Source organism: Mobula hypostoma, chromosome 16 (assembly GCF_963921235.1).
Source record: "Mobula hypostoma chromosome 16, sMobHyp1.1, whole genome shotgun sequence".
NCBI lineage: Eukaryota > Metazoa > Chordata > Chondrichthyes > Myliobatiformes > Myliobatidae > Mobula > Mobula hypostoma.
In genome coordinates this window covers 22640232-22653119 of record NC_086112.1, presented here as the reverse complement: position 1 = coordinate 22653119, position 12888 = coordinate 22640232, and the positions used below count along the sequence as shown (strand labels likewise).

At 40.7% G+C, this 12888-nt stretch overlaps 1 protein-coding gene across 1 annotated transcript in view; it reads left to right on the top strand.

The window, feature by feature from the left end:
* The window catches only part of tmem232 (transmembrane protein 232), a 78017-nt gene extending 65506 nt beyond the window's left edge, over positions 1-12511 (top strand). The window contains exons 12-14 of the mRNA XM_063069151.1: positions 2232-2476; positions 9870-9963; positions 12274-12511. Of these exons, the coding sequence (XP_062925221.1) occupies positions 2232-2476; positions 9870-9963; positions 12274-12423 (489 nt within the window). The 3' untranslated portion in view covers positions 12424-12511. The remainder of the gene's footprint in view (positions 1-2231; positions 2477-9869; positions 9964-12273) is intronic.
* The last annotated feature ends 377 nt before the right edge of the window (positions 12512-12888 follow it).

Genomic DNA, 12888 nt, shown 5'->3' with positions numbered 1-12888 from the left:
TTTGGCTGGGCCAGGGGTTGGGGGGCTATCATTTCCTATATTAAGCCACTAGCCAAAGTGAGAGTTACATAACCACACCAGAGCCCCCACACTTATCGGGCTCCTGATCTCTAGCCTGCTTCCCACACTACAATCCCTGACACGGCCTCTGTCACAGGTGGCACATTTACCATTCAACACTGTGCAAAACCGTGGATGTCATATGCTTGCAGCAATGTTCACACAACAGGGTTCCTTAAGGTTGTCATAGCTGGGGGATGTCGTGGGGATGAACTCCCACTACCTATTAAATGCTCCCTGTGGTGTGTGTCTCAAATAGCTTCTGACAACCAAGTCCAACTCCTGCCCATGGGTGACTTAGCTAATAAGCCTGGAGGAACCGTTTCTACTGACAGGTGGGTCACTGGCACCTTAAAACCAATTACCTCAGGCACATGGAGCTCTTCAGCCGTGTTTGGCAGCTCATCTTGGAGAAGGAAAAAATTTTGATCTCAAACCTTGTGGCTATACCCACTCATGAGGCAGGCTTCGGAAGTAAACCCTGAGAAAAAATCTGGAACTGGAATCCCCAGTGTTGAGTTGAGCACTGACTGGCAACTCCTGCGATGCCACTGGTGCCAATCTGTATCAGTCTTGGCTGTTACTTTGGATCCGAGGTGAGCTGCATGGTGAGGGCGAGTCTGCTACATAGGCAACTGCTTGTTCTCCATATTGTGCAGTCCTTGCTTGTGTACTAGCTTGTGTACTTGCATATCACATAGATGGCTCGGACTCAATTTCCATGGTCGACCCCAACTAATGCAGGGCCTCACACAATGGAAACTATTGGCATGTTATTTGATAGCCACTCCCCATATCCATTGCAGCTCAATAGAATTTCTAGGCATGACCATTTCAGTGATGTTTTTTGAAGAATAACCCAGGGAATCATGGGTTTGTGCCTCTGGTGGACTGTGTCCTCTCCAGGGCACAAGCCTGGGCAGGAAGATTTGAAGAACCGACTGTTGCCCATGCAGTGAGATCCCCCTCTCCACGTCACTGATGTAGTCCAAGGGAAGGGCAAGCGCCGATACAGCTTGGCACCAGTGTCATCACAGAGGCTGCCAGAGTGAAGTTGTAAACAAAATCAAACTGCCTTAGGGACCCCAGCTCCAGATTTCTTCCTTGGGGTTTACTCCCAAAGCCTTTACCATGGATGGGTATGGCCGCAAGGCAGCGGTTTAAAATCAGAGTTTTCCTTCTCCTAGGCGGGCTGCCATCCAAGGCTGATGAGCCCCACCTGCCCAAAGCAACTGGTTTTGAGGTACCAGTGGTCTGCCTTTGCCCCTTCTCTTGTCCGTAGAAACAGTTCCACTGGGCCTAGTAGCTAAGCCACAAGAGTTGGACTACTTGGTTGTCAGAGGCTGTTAATGATGCATGCTATTTGGAGCACTTTATAGGTAGTGAAAGCTTATCCCCACTACCACCTGCAGCTATGATAACCTTAGGAACCAAATTCCTGAATAAGATCACGAAAAATATAGGTGCTCTAGGATTCAGCAATAAAGATGTTTCACCTAATTGTCTGTCTCTATGTTCATGGTAGAGCTGCGGAAATCAATGTTAAAAAATCAGAATTAACATAGCTGTTATAGACACCTACAAAATGTTGACCCTTCATCAGGACTAATGAAAGATCTCAGCCCAGAAACATTGACTGTCCATTCCTCTCTACAGATGCTTCCTGACCGCTGATTTCCTCCAGCATTTAGTGTATGTTATTCTGGATTTCCAGCAGCTGCAGAATCTCATTTGTTTATTATAAACACCTCACTTGGTACTAGGCGAGGGGAGGCCCGGGCCGGTTCAAATTGTTGCTCATCTCCACGCTGAACTTCAACTCGTTACTCCGTGAGATTTACTCACTCTGCACCGAACTGTGGCAGTGGCCTGCAACTATCACAGTGTGAACTCACTGTTGTGAACTTCACTTCTGAATGCTATTTTCTTACTTTTGTTGTTTTGCATGTTTCCTTTCTTTTTCTCTCTCTGCATGTTGGTGTTTGACGGTCTTCTTTCGTTTTAATGGGTTCTATTGGGTTTCTTTGTTTTACAGCTGCCTGTAAGAAGATGAATTTCAAGGTTGTATAAATCATATGGGCTTTGATAATAAACTACTATTTACACATAGGTGGTGCTTAATTGACGGTTCACTTTATTTGTATTGACATCCTGACTTTTTATTTTTCTAGGCAGAATTAAATGGTCCAATAAACCCTTTCATTAACATAAGCTCTAAGACATCATTACCCAAGCACTCAGTAGCATTTTGCTCTCTGGGTTGGCGAATAGCGAATGTTCTGTCTCAGCTGTGTCTACCTCCAGTGGTTCCTTATATTCCTTTGCCTCGATTGCTGCCACAAAGACCCATTCTTACCAGACCTCCAATTCAGAAAAAAATGAATGTCGACAGGAAAAAAGTACGTCTTTCCCTCAGGTCAGTTCAACTTTCATACAGTGATCTGGAAATCTGATAATAAAAAGAACTCCATTGTATGTCTGTGAATTTACAACTAGGAATGGAAGAATAGCACAGCAAACACTAACAATGCCATAGCCCGACCATATTCTTTTTATTTTTAAAACTTACATGAACACACTATGCTTTTAGTATCTTTACATTTTCCATAGCCATCAGATGAAAAATGATCAACAGATTTTGATGTGTGACGGGGCAAAGAAGACTCAGTGAAGTCAGCGAGAGTGAAATACTCATAAATAACAATGTAAGATGCATTACAAGAGCTGTTAGGAAGAATAGACACAGCAGTTTGCAAACTAAGTCAAAATTGAGAGGATATTTGAGTATATTATTAGATTCAGGAGGTGATCAATTACGTTGAGTTGCCTAGGCAAACATTAAAACCTGAGAGTAAACCATCAAAGAGTACATCTGGCAGTCAGTATCACCAGGGGCACATTATATAGAAACCTCTATTGCTAGGAACCAAGGAAAAGAAATAGTGGATGGATTAATGCTAAGAAAAGAAGTAAAAATTAGAAGACTTATTATAAATTTTATCATGAAATTGCAGTAATCAGTGAATTCCAGATATTCTCCAAAGCTGCAAAGGATAACAAATAACAAGAAGAAGAGACAGCTAGAATAATAAACTGGCTAGCTAATACATTCATTGGGTCATAACTAGTACGTTGAAGAGATTTTTTGCTCAGGGAAATCAGTTGTCATTTCCACTGGAACTAAAATTGATTTAATTTATTATAATTTCTGGCTAAATTATATAAATGATGCACACATAAACATTTATTGAGTTGGAAAATGGCAATTAAAGGACTTGCAGAACTGAAGTATTGAAACTGGCATATTTGTGTGCAGATTGGTAACAGCACCATCAGATTACACTTTGGTGATGGCACAAGATTATATGAAGGGAGACAAAACAGTGAACATTGTCTGTGTTAGTAAAGTGTAACTTTTGAACTTAGTTTTGGGATAAGCAATTTTCTAATTCTTTGTTATATTTAACTTTTGTTTAGAATAAGGGAACCAGGAATATACTTTGTAGAAAGGTTGACAAATTTATATTATTTTTCCTACTCTAGTTAATGTGTTGCTAGAAAGATGAAAAATTTCAAAAGCTAGTTTACATAAAAACAAAATAGCCGGAGAGAGTTCAAAGGAAACAAGTGGGGGCAGTCAGACTGTCTGTGTGCCACAGTTTTTGAGGAGAGATTGTATTGTGCATAATTATGCACTTAACAAGGGCTAATAAAAAGAAGTTGAGTTTAAGCGGAGTGGCCATTGTGCGACTGGGCCAATGATAGAATGGGGAGCTCAGGCTTTGGCTCACAGAGACTTCGGTGAGGAGAGGCAAAAGCTGGAGGTTCATTTTTGTTTAGTTTTTCTTTCTTACTGCCCAGTTAGAGCAGTGGAAATGCCAGGCAGCATAGTGGAATGCTCCTCTTGTGGGATATGGGAAAGCAGGGAGACCTCCAGTGTCCCTGATGACTACACCTGCAAAAAGTACAGCCAGCTGCAGCTTCTTTCAGACTGTGTTAAGGAACTGAAGCTGGATCTGGATGAACTCCAGATCATTCAGGATGCTGAGGGGTTGTTTGACAGGACATACAAGGATATGGTTACGCCCAAGGCGTAGGACATAGGTAACTGCGTGACCATCTGGACGGGGAAGGAGGATGGGCAACCAGTGCAGAACACCCCTGTGGCTGTTCCCCTCAACAACAGGTATAGTGCTTTGGATACTGTTGTGGGGTGGGGAAGATGACTGGGCAGAAGGAAGCCACAGCAGTCAGGTCTCTGGCTATGAGTCTGGCTCTGTTACTCAGAAGAGGATGAGGAAGAAGAGGAGTGCAGCAGTGACAGGGGATTCCATAGTTAGAGGAGCAGAAAGGAGATTCTGTGGATGTGAAAGCAACATCCAATGATATGTTGCCTCCCAGGTGTCAGGGACAGAGATGTTTTGGATTGGGTCCACAGCATTCTAAACAGGAAGAGTGAGCAGTCAAAAGTTGTGGTAGATGATGGAACCAAAGGCATAGGTAGAAAGAGGGAGGAGATCCAGAAGAGGAAATTGGTGCAGAGAGCAGCGTTTCAGATTTCTGGATCATTGGGATCTCTTCTGGGGAAGGTATGACCTGCACAAAAAAGATGGATTACAACTGAACCCAAGACAGATCAATATCACTGTGGGCAGAATTGCTAGGGCTGTTGGGTGAGTTTAAACGAATTTGGAAGTGGGATGGGAACTGAAGTGGTGGGGCTGAGGATGGGGCAGTTGGTATACAGGTAGTGTGTAGTGACACTGTGAGGAAGGACAGACAGATGAAAGGGAAAAATTGCAGTCAGTGGGATGAGCTGAAGTGTACCATGGGAGTAAAATTGAAAAGAGGGATGAATGCAGGACTGAAGGTTTCATATTTGAATGCACACAGTATACAGAATAAGGTAGATGGTCTTGTAGCGTAGTTAGAGATTAGCAGGTATGATGTTGTGGGCATCACAAAGACGTGGCTGAAAGAAGATTAGGAGCATATCATCCAAGGATATGCATTGCATCAAAAGGACAGGCAGGCAGGCAGAGGGGGTGAGATGGCTCTGTCAATAGAAAATGAGATCAAATCCTTAGAAAGAGGTGACATAGGATCAGAAAATGTAGAGAAGAGTTAAGAAACTGCAAGGGTAAAAATGCCCTGATGGAAGTTATCTACAGCCTCTGAATAGTAGTCGGGATGTGGGATACAAGTTATAACAGGTGATACAAAAGGTATGTAAGAAGGACAATGTTACGATAGTCAAGGGGGATTTCAACATGCAAGTAGATCAGGAAAATCGGGTTGGTGCTGGATCCCAAGAGAGGGAATTTGTAGAATGCCTATAAGATGGCTTCTTAGAGCAGCTTGTGGTTGCCCTCCCTCGAGGGAAAGGCAATTCTGGATTGGATATTGTGCAATGAACTAGATTTGATTAGGGAGCTTAAGGTAAAGGAACCTTTAGGAGATTGATCTTAATATGATACATATCTGGAGTATTGTGTACAGTTCTGATCACCCCAGTGTAGGAAGAATGTTGAGGCTTTGAAGAGGGTGCAGAAGGGATTTACTAGGATGCTGCCTGGTTTTGAAGGCATTTGCTGTCACAAGAGGCTGGATAAACTTGGATTATTTTCTCTGGAGTGCCAGAGGCTAAGGGGAGATCTGAGATAGGTTTACAAGATTATGAGAGGCATTGATAGAGTGGACAGATTGGCCTGAATGATGTAATTCTGCTCCCATGTCTTATGGTCTTATCTGTTTCCCAGGTTTGAAATATCTAATACCAGAGGGTATGTATTTAAGGTGAGAGGGGGTAGGTTCAAGGGGGATGTGAGGTCTAAGTATTTTACTAAGAGTTTGGTGGATACCTGGAATGCACTGCCTAGTATGCTGATAGAGGCAAATACATTGGAGGCTTTTAAGAGATGTTTGGATCGGCATATATGTATATGGAAGATGGAGGGAAATGGACATGGTGCAGATAGGAGAGATTAGTATTTGGATGTTTTTGATTTGCTTTTTAGCTGGTTTGCAAAACATTGTGGGCCCAATGGCCTGTTCCTGTGTTGTATTGTTCTATGTTCTACGTTCCAATTCACCCTGGAGTTTGAGAGGGAGAAGCTAAAGTTGGATGTATCAGTATTCCAGTGGAGTAAAGGGAATTTCAGAGACACGAGAGAGAAACTGGCCAAAGTTGATTGGAAGGGTGACTAGCAGGGATGATGGCAGAACAGCAGTGGCTGGAGTTTCTGGGAGTAATTTGGAAGGTGCAGGTTAGATACATCCCAAAGATAAAGAGGTATTCTAAAGGGAGGATGAGACAACCATGGCTGGCAGGGAAACCAAAGTCAGCATAAAAGCAAAAAAGAGAGCCTATAATAGAGCAAAAATTAGTGGAAGTTAGAGGGTTGGGAAACTTTTAAAAACCAACAGAAAGCAACTAAAAAGTAATAAAAGATTAAATATAAAGGTAAGCTAGCCAATAATATAAAAGATGATACCAAAAATGTTTTCAGATATATAATGAGTAAGACAGAGGTGAGTGGATATCGGACCACTGGAAAATGACACTGGAGAGGTAGTAATGTGGGACAAAGAAATGGTGGATGAACTTTTTCATCAGTCTTCACTGTGGAAGACAGCAGTAGTATGCCAGAAATTCGAGAGTGTCAAGAAACAAAAATGAGTCGAGTTGCTATTACTAAGAAGATGGTGCTTGGGAAGCTGAAAGAGGTAGCTGCAAAGATTGTGGAGGCATCAGTAGTGATCACCCAAGAATCACTAGTTTCTGGAATGGTTCCACTGGGCTGGAAAATTAAGAAGGGAGGGAGGCAGAAGAAAGAAAATTATAGACCAGTTAACCTGACTTCAGTGGTTGAGAGGATTTTGGAGTCCTTTATTAAAAATGAAGTTTTGGAGTACTTGGAGTCACATGATAAAACAGTCCAAAATCAGCAGCTTTGTGGCCAGGTCTGCGGATGATTCAGTGGAGGGGCAGGCAGTGTTGAGGAAGAAGAGAGTCTGCAGAACAACTTAGACAAATAAGGAGAATAGGCAAAGAAGTGGCAGATGGAATATAGTAAAGGGAAGTCTGTGGTTATGCACTTTGGTAGAAGGAATAAAAGGATAGACTATTTTTTAAACGGGGAGAAAGTTCGAAAATTAGAGGTGCAAAGTGACCGGGGAGCCCTTATGGAGGATTCCCTAAAGGTTAATTTGCAGGTTGAGTCAAAGGTAAGGAAAGCAAGTGCATTTATTTCAAGAGGACTGGAATATAAAAGCAAAGATGTGATGCTGATGCTTTATATGGCATTGTTAGACCACACATGGAGTATTGTGAGCCCAAACGAGAATGATTCCGATAATGTATGAGGAGCGCTTGATGGCTCCGGGCCTGAACACACTGGAGACTGGAAGAATGAGGGAGGATCTCACTGAAACCTATTGAATATTGAATGGGCTATTAGAGTGGATACGGAAAGGATGTTTCCTAAACCGGGAGAGTCTAAGATCAGAGGGCAGCCATGGAATGCAGGAATGTCCATTTAGAACAGAGTTGAGGAGGAATTTCTTCAGCCAGAGGGTGGGGAATCTGTGGAATTTATTGCCACAGATGACTGTGGAGACCAAGTCATTGGGTATATTCGAAGCGGAGATTGATAGGTTCTTGATTAGTCAGAACATCAAAGGTTAAGGGATGAAGACAGAAGAATGGGGTTGAGGCTCTCCACTGGTTGGGGTCAATCATGGATATAGCATCCTAACTGTCTGTGTGATACACAAGCCAGGGTAGTATAATATAGAAAGCAAAAACTATTGCCCATGCAGTAGGCTGACCCTCTCTATGCAGCTGATGAATCTAATGGAACGGCAGAAACTGATACAGTTTGGCACCAGCAGCATCACAGGAGTTGTCAGTCAGTGTTGAGCTCAACATAGAATGGCCTTTGGTACTCCAGCTCCAGATTTTTCCTTGGGGTTTACTCCTGAAACCTTCCTCATAAGTGGATGTAACTGCAAGGCAGTGGAGGTTTGAGATCAGATTTTTCCTTTTCCAAGATAAGCTGCCAACCACAGCTGATGAGCTCCATCTGCCTGAAGTAACTGGTTTTAAGGCACCTTTGCCCTTTTCCTATCAATAGAAATGGTTCTGCTGGGCTTAGTTGTTAAGTCTCATGTGAAGGCCAGGAGCTGGACTTGGCTATTTGAGGCGTATACCATTGGGAGCATTTAATAGGTAGTGTGAGCTTGTCACCATTATCACCCCTGGCTATGAAAACTTTAAGAAACTATGGAGTTGAGAAGGGATAATAAATCAGTCATGATGGAATGATGGAGCAGAAGCAATGGACTGAATGGCCTAATTCTGCTCCTATGCCTTGTGTTCTTTAACACACAATAAGTCATTAACACCTTAAATAGGAAAAATACATTATTATTTAGTTATTTGCATTAAGTCCTTGTTAGAGGATCAATAGTGAAAGTGATGATTAGCGAAACTAGGTTTTTAATTTATGTGTATTCTTTGTGTTGAGTATAGTTTTAAAGCATCACGTTAAAATATTTCAGAGTTTATAGGGGAATGTTAAGTTGTGGCCTAGAAAGAAGTGCATCCTTCTGCTGCAATAACAGAAAAAAATGTGTGTGGGAGCATCTGGAGACTATTGAACCATTCAAGAATTTTATGTGCTCAGAGATGACTTTGTGCATGAATGTATCAGTTGACCACAATTCCCACAGAATATATTTGGTAGGATGCAATCCATTCTCTGTTACTTTCTCCAGCTCTCCAATCTACCAAAATATCTGTGATTATCCCCAAAATCGCTCAAACAGTGGCAGCTGTACCTTCAGTTGCTGAGTCTGTCCACTGCAGAATTTCTTTTCTGAATCTCTCTAAGTCTTTTGAAAGTCCGTTTTGGCTTGTCATTCCTTATTTTTTCATGTTCCTGTTGAGATCATTTTTGCTGTGTTAAAAATACTTCCAGTAAATTATTTGACTAAGTCCTGGGTCCTAGACATATTGGCAAATTGGCTCCATTGGAAGAGGCAGAGGGATTCTGTGGAGGATTGATTTTGTGATTGTAAGTCTGTGTATCAGTGGTACTGGGACCCTTATAATGTTACATAAATATTGACAATTTATTATAAATAGTGCAGTGATTATCAGTAATAACATGAAAGTTGATGGTATTGTTGACATGAGCAGTGTAATCTTAGGCTGTAGGATAATATTGATTAGTTCATAAAATGGGCAAAAAAGTGAGAGCTAAAATTTAGTCCAGAAAAGCATGAAGTGATGCATATTGGAAGGACTCTTAAGGGTAAATATAGTCAATGAATAACAGGGAGAAATGAGGAACAAAGGGGCTTTGGTCTACAAGTACAAAGATCATTGAGATCGATGAATAGTTACATATGGTGGTGAAGAAGGCATTTCTTCTCTGTAGATTTAAAGGAGTTTGTGGAAACAGCATTGGTGGTATCTTGCCAGTGGTACGTAGAGCACAGGGGGAGTCAAGGTACTACTGTAGAGTAAATGATGAGTTTCCTGCCAATCTGACTTTGCTTTCAGGATTACCACAGATTGAGCTCTAACAAGAAATGTGAAGGTTGAATCAAAATGACTTCTACAATGAAATCAATGTGAATATACAAACTTTCTTTAGATGTGTGCTTTTTTAATGAGCCCTTCTCTTATCACACTGTTCACAGTTTAAACAAAATTCTCTCTCTTATAACGTAGTGACACTAATTAACTTCCTGTCTTCAACATGAGTCATTAACATAGCTATAAATGTCATGTTTTATTGCAGGCAAGAAATAATGTTGGCACAAGCTGGTCATATGTCATTACCCGATTTCAATACTCGTGCAAACTTTGATCTGCGAAGAATAGTGGAAGATCAGGTAAACCTACTGACAGTTGAGATTAAATATATTTTTGTGCTCCTTAAGTCCAATTGTGTGAAGTGTTGTTTAGGATGTTCATTAAAAGTCAAAGGGGATTGTGGGGGTGGGAGGGTGGGAATAGATTCTACAGATGCTGGGAATCTTGAGGAAAGTGTACAAAATGTTGGAAGAACTCAGCAAGATGGGACTGCTGCCTGAAACATTGATAGTTTATTACCTTCCATAGATGCTGCCTGACCCACTGAGTTCCTCCAGCATTTTCTGTGTGTTGTGTGTGTGAACATTTTCATCTTTCGGCCTATTTCTATGTGTATTTATTTGTATTACAATAGTTCAAATAATCTCTGCATATTAAATTCCACACTGGAGTCAAATGTTCAAAGGACAGTCAAGACCTTTCATCTGGACTGTAACTGGTGGTTCATGCACATGCATTTAGAGAGGACACTTGAATGCATATTCAAGCTTACCCTGAATGATGAGAACTGTAAATTGTATTTATGTAGCATATGTAATTTAGTAAAATATGCTGATATTATACATGAAATATTATAGCACATCATAAGCAACAACTGAGGCATTTAAATAAGACTAAATTGTCAACAATTGACCATGAAATTATATTTAGAGCAATACTAATGTTCTTGAAACTATTTACGAGGCTAAAATCATCTCAACATGAAATATCCAAAATTGTGTTCTAATAAGAAATTTTAGAGTCATTAAATGTTTCCAGGTCTGCACACCTAAATACAGAAGGTGCCTTTTAACCATTTAAGAATGCCTGATCTGTATGGCAGATAAATTTATGTACCTTTGATCCATTCATTCTGATACACTTATTGGCAAAAGATCTTTCAATCCCACCTTGACTCAACTGCAACACACTCAACTTCCTTAACCTTTCTTGTTGGTGAATTCCTAACAGTATATACAGAAAAGATGTTGATATTGGTTTATACTACTGCTGTTCAGTGCATTTTTGAGCCAGTTCATGGCTACAGCACATGTAATTTCTGTCAGGAACTCATCAGTGAAATGGAGTTTGGAAATTGCACCCTGAACACTTTTGCTAGAGAATGCCTCATGCTGATAACCTTCTATCTCTTCTGCTCTTTCCCTTTTCTAGAAGGTTCCCTTACTCTGCATGTCGTCTTTCCTCCCTGATTTCCATTGACTCCAATTTTGCTAAGCGTTCTCAATAGCCCTTTAAAGAGTGTTACTGTGCTGCTAAGGGAAGTCAGTCTTAGTACATACCCTCTAAATTTCAGTGAGCTGATTATGGATGCATAGGTGTTACACAATAGCTCTGATTACACCATTTTCTATTACACTGCAAATGGCTGAAAGTATACTGATCAGTTGATAATTTGTTTTTTGTGTGCCATACTCTGCCAGAGCCTTGGCGACCACTTTTCAAGTGGTTGTCTTAGGGGAAAGATTCTGTGAGTGGTCCCCCCCCACTTCCTTCTCACAGTGCAGTTTTTTTTACGAGGCCGAGTTGCGAGCTTGACACTCAACCCGGCAGGGATGGAAAGCGTGCATGGGAGCGGCCCGACTGGATTCGAACTCGGGAGCCTTTGCTCCGGAGTCCAGCGTTGATGTCACTGCACCGCCAGCCAGCTGGGTGATAATTAGGCACGTTGAATTTGCCCCATTTTTAGTGAGCAGGGCACCTTTCAACATTGTGAGTAATGTGACAGTGCTAGAGCCAATCAGGAGCGTACACGTCTGCGATATTTTTGGGGTACATTATTTTTGTTGTATCAGACACTCTTGGCCAAGTATTGATATCTTGTTGAAACTTAATGTTTTGAAAACCATAACATTGATGGTGAGGACCATGGTGAGGTAGCAAGAAGCATCATCCAACTAACACATCTGATTGGAAGTACTTGTAAGGGCTTCAGTCTTATCTTTGTATTCACATGCTAGGTTCCACCATCATTCATATCTCAATACTGCATTCTTCCCCTGTCCACATGAGCCTAGTACGAATCTCAATTTAAAATGCAATCAATGACTGAATGCAATCATAACCTTCTGGTTTAGCCAGGTCTAAAGAACTAATGCTGTCAAAAATGTTTCTATAATTCCAGAAACTTGCATACTCCTAATGTTATGATTACTTCTGTCCATTGAATTGTCTGTTGTATCTTTTAATACCCTTTATTAAAATTTCTACCTGATGCCGCTATCAAATATCTGTATTTGAAAAAATTAATATTAGTGAAGTGAAAAACATGTAAAAATGTTTATCTCTTCATTTTATCTAATGTATTCCATTATCCCATGTTTGCCTGACAGTGGAGGAAAGAACTTCATTTTAAAATGGAAGAGGAAGAAAAGAGCAGACAGTTACAATTAGAAGAAAAGCAGAAAATGGTTGCACAAAATTTCAGTGAACTGATGAAGAAGAAGGAAGAGACACTTGAAAAAACTATCAACTGCGCATGAAATGTCTGTTTGAGGGGAAATTGCAAGGAGAACAGGGTATGCTGATTCATCATGGTGTTGGAGAGGCAACATTTCATTGCATGATGAAGCAGGGTCATATGGAAAAGCTTATTCACCCTCTGATTTTTCTGAGGTTCTGTTAGAATTCATTAAAACAAAGAAGCAATAGGAGTTTTTGGAAATTTGATTAATATTAATACTTAAATGCTGTGAAAACAGCCTTACACTGTACTAAAGTATTATGTTCTTTAAACAAAATACATATTAAAGAATATGTTCTTTAAACAAAGAACATCATTACTAATTTGGTCTAATATCAGGGTAGTGATGACTGGTCAGTGTTAATCAGTATGATTGATTTATTCTACAAACGTTTGTACAACTTAATTGTCAATGACATTCACTGACAGGTCATTATTTAAAATGTAGCAGATTACAGTATATGCAGTCCCTAGATTTAAAAAA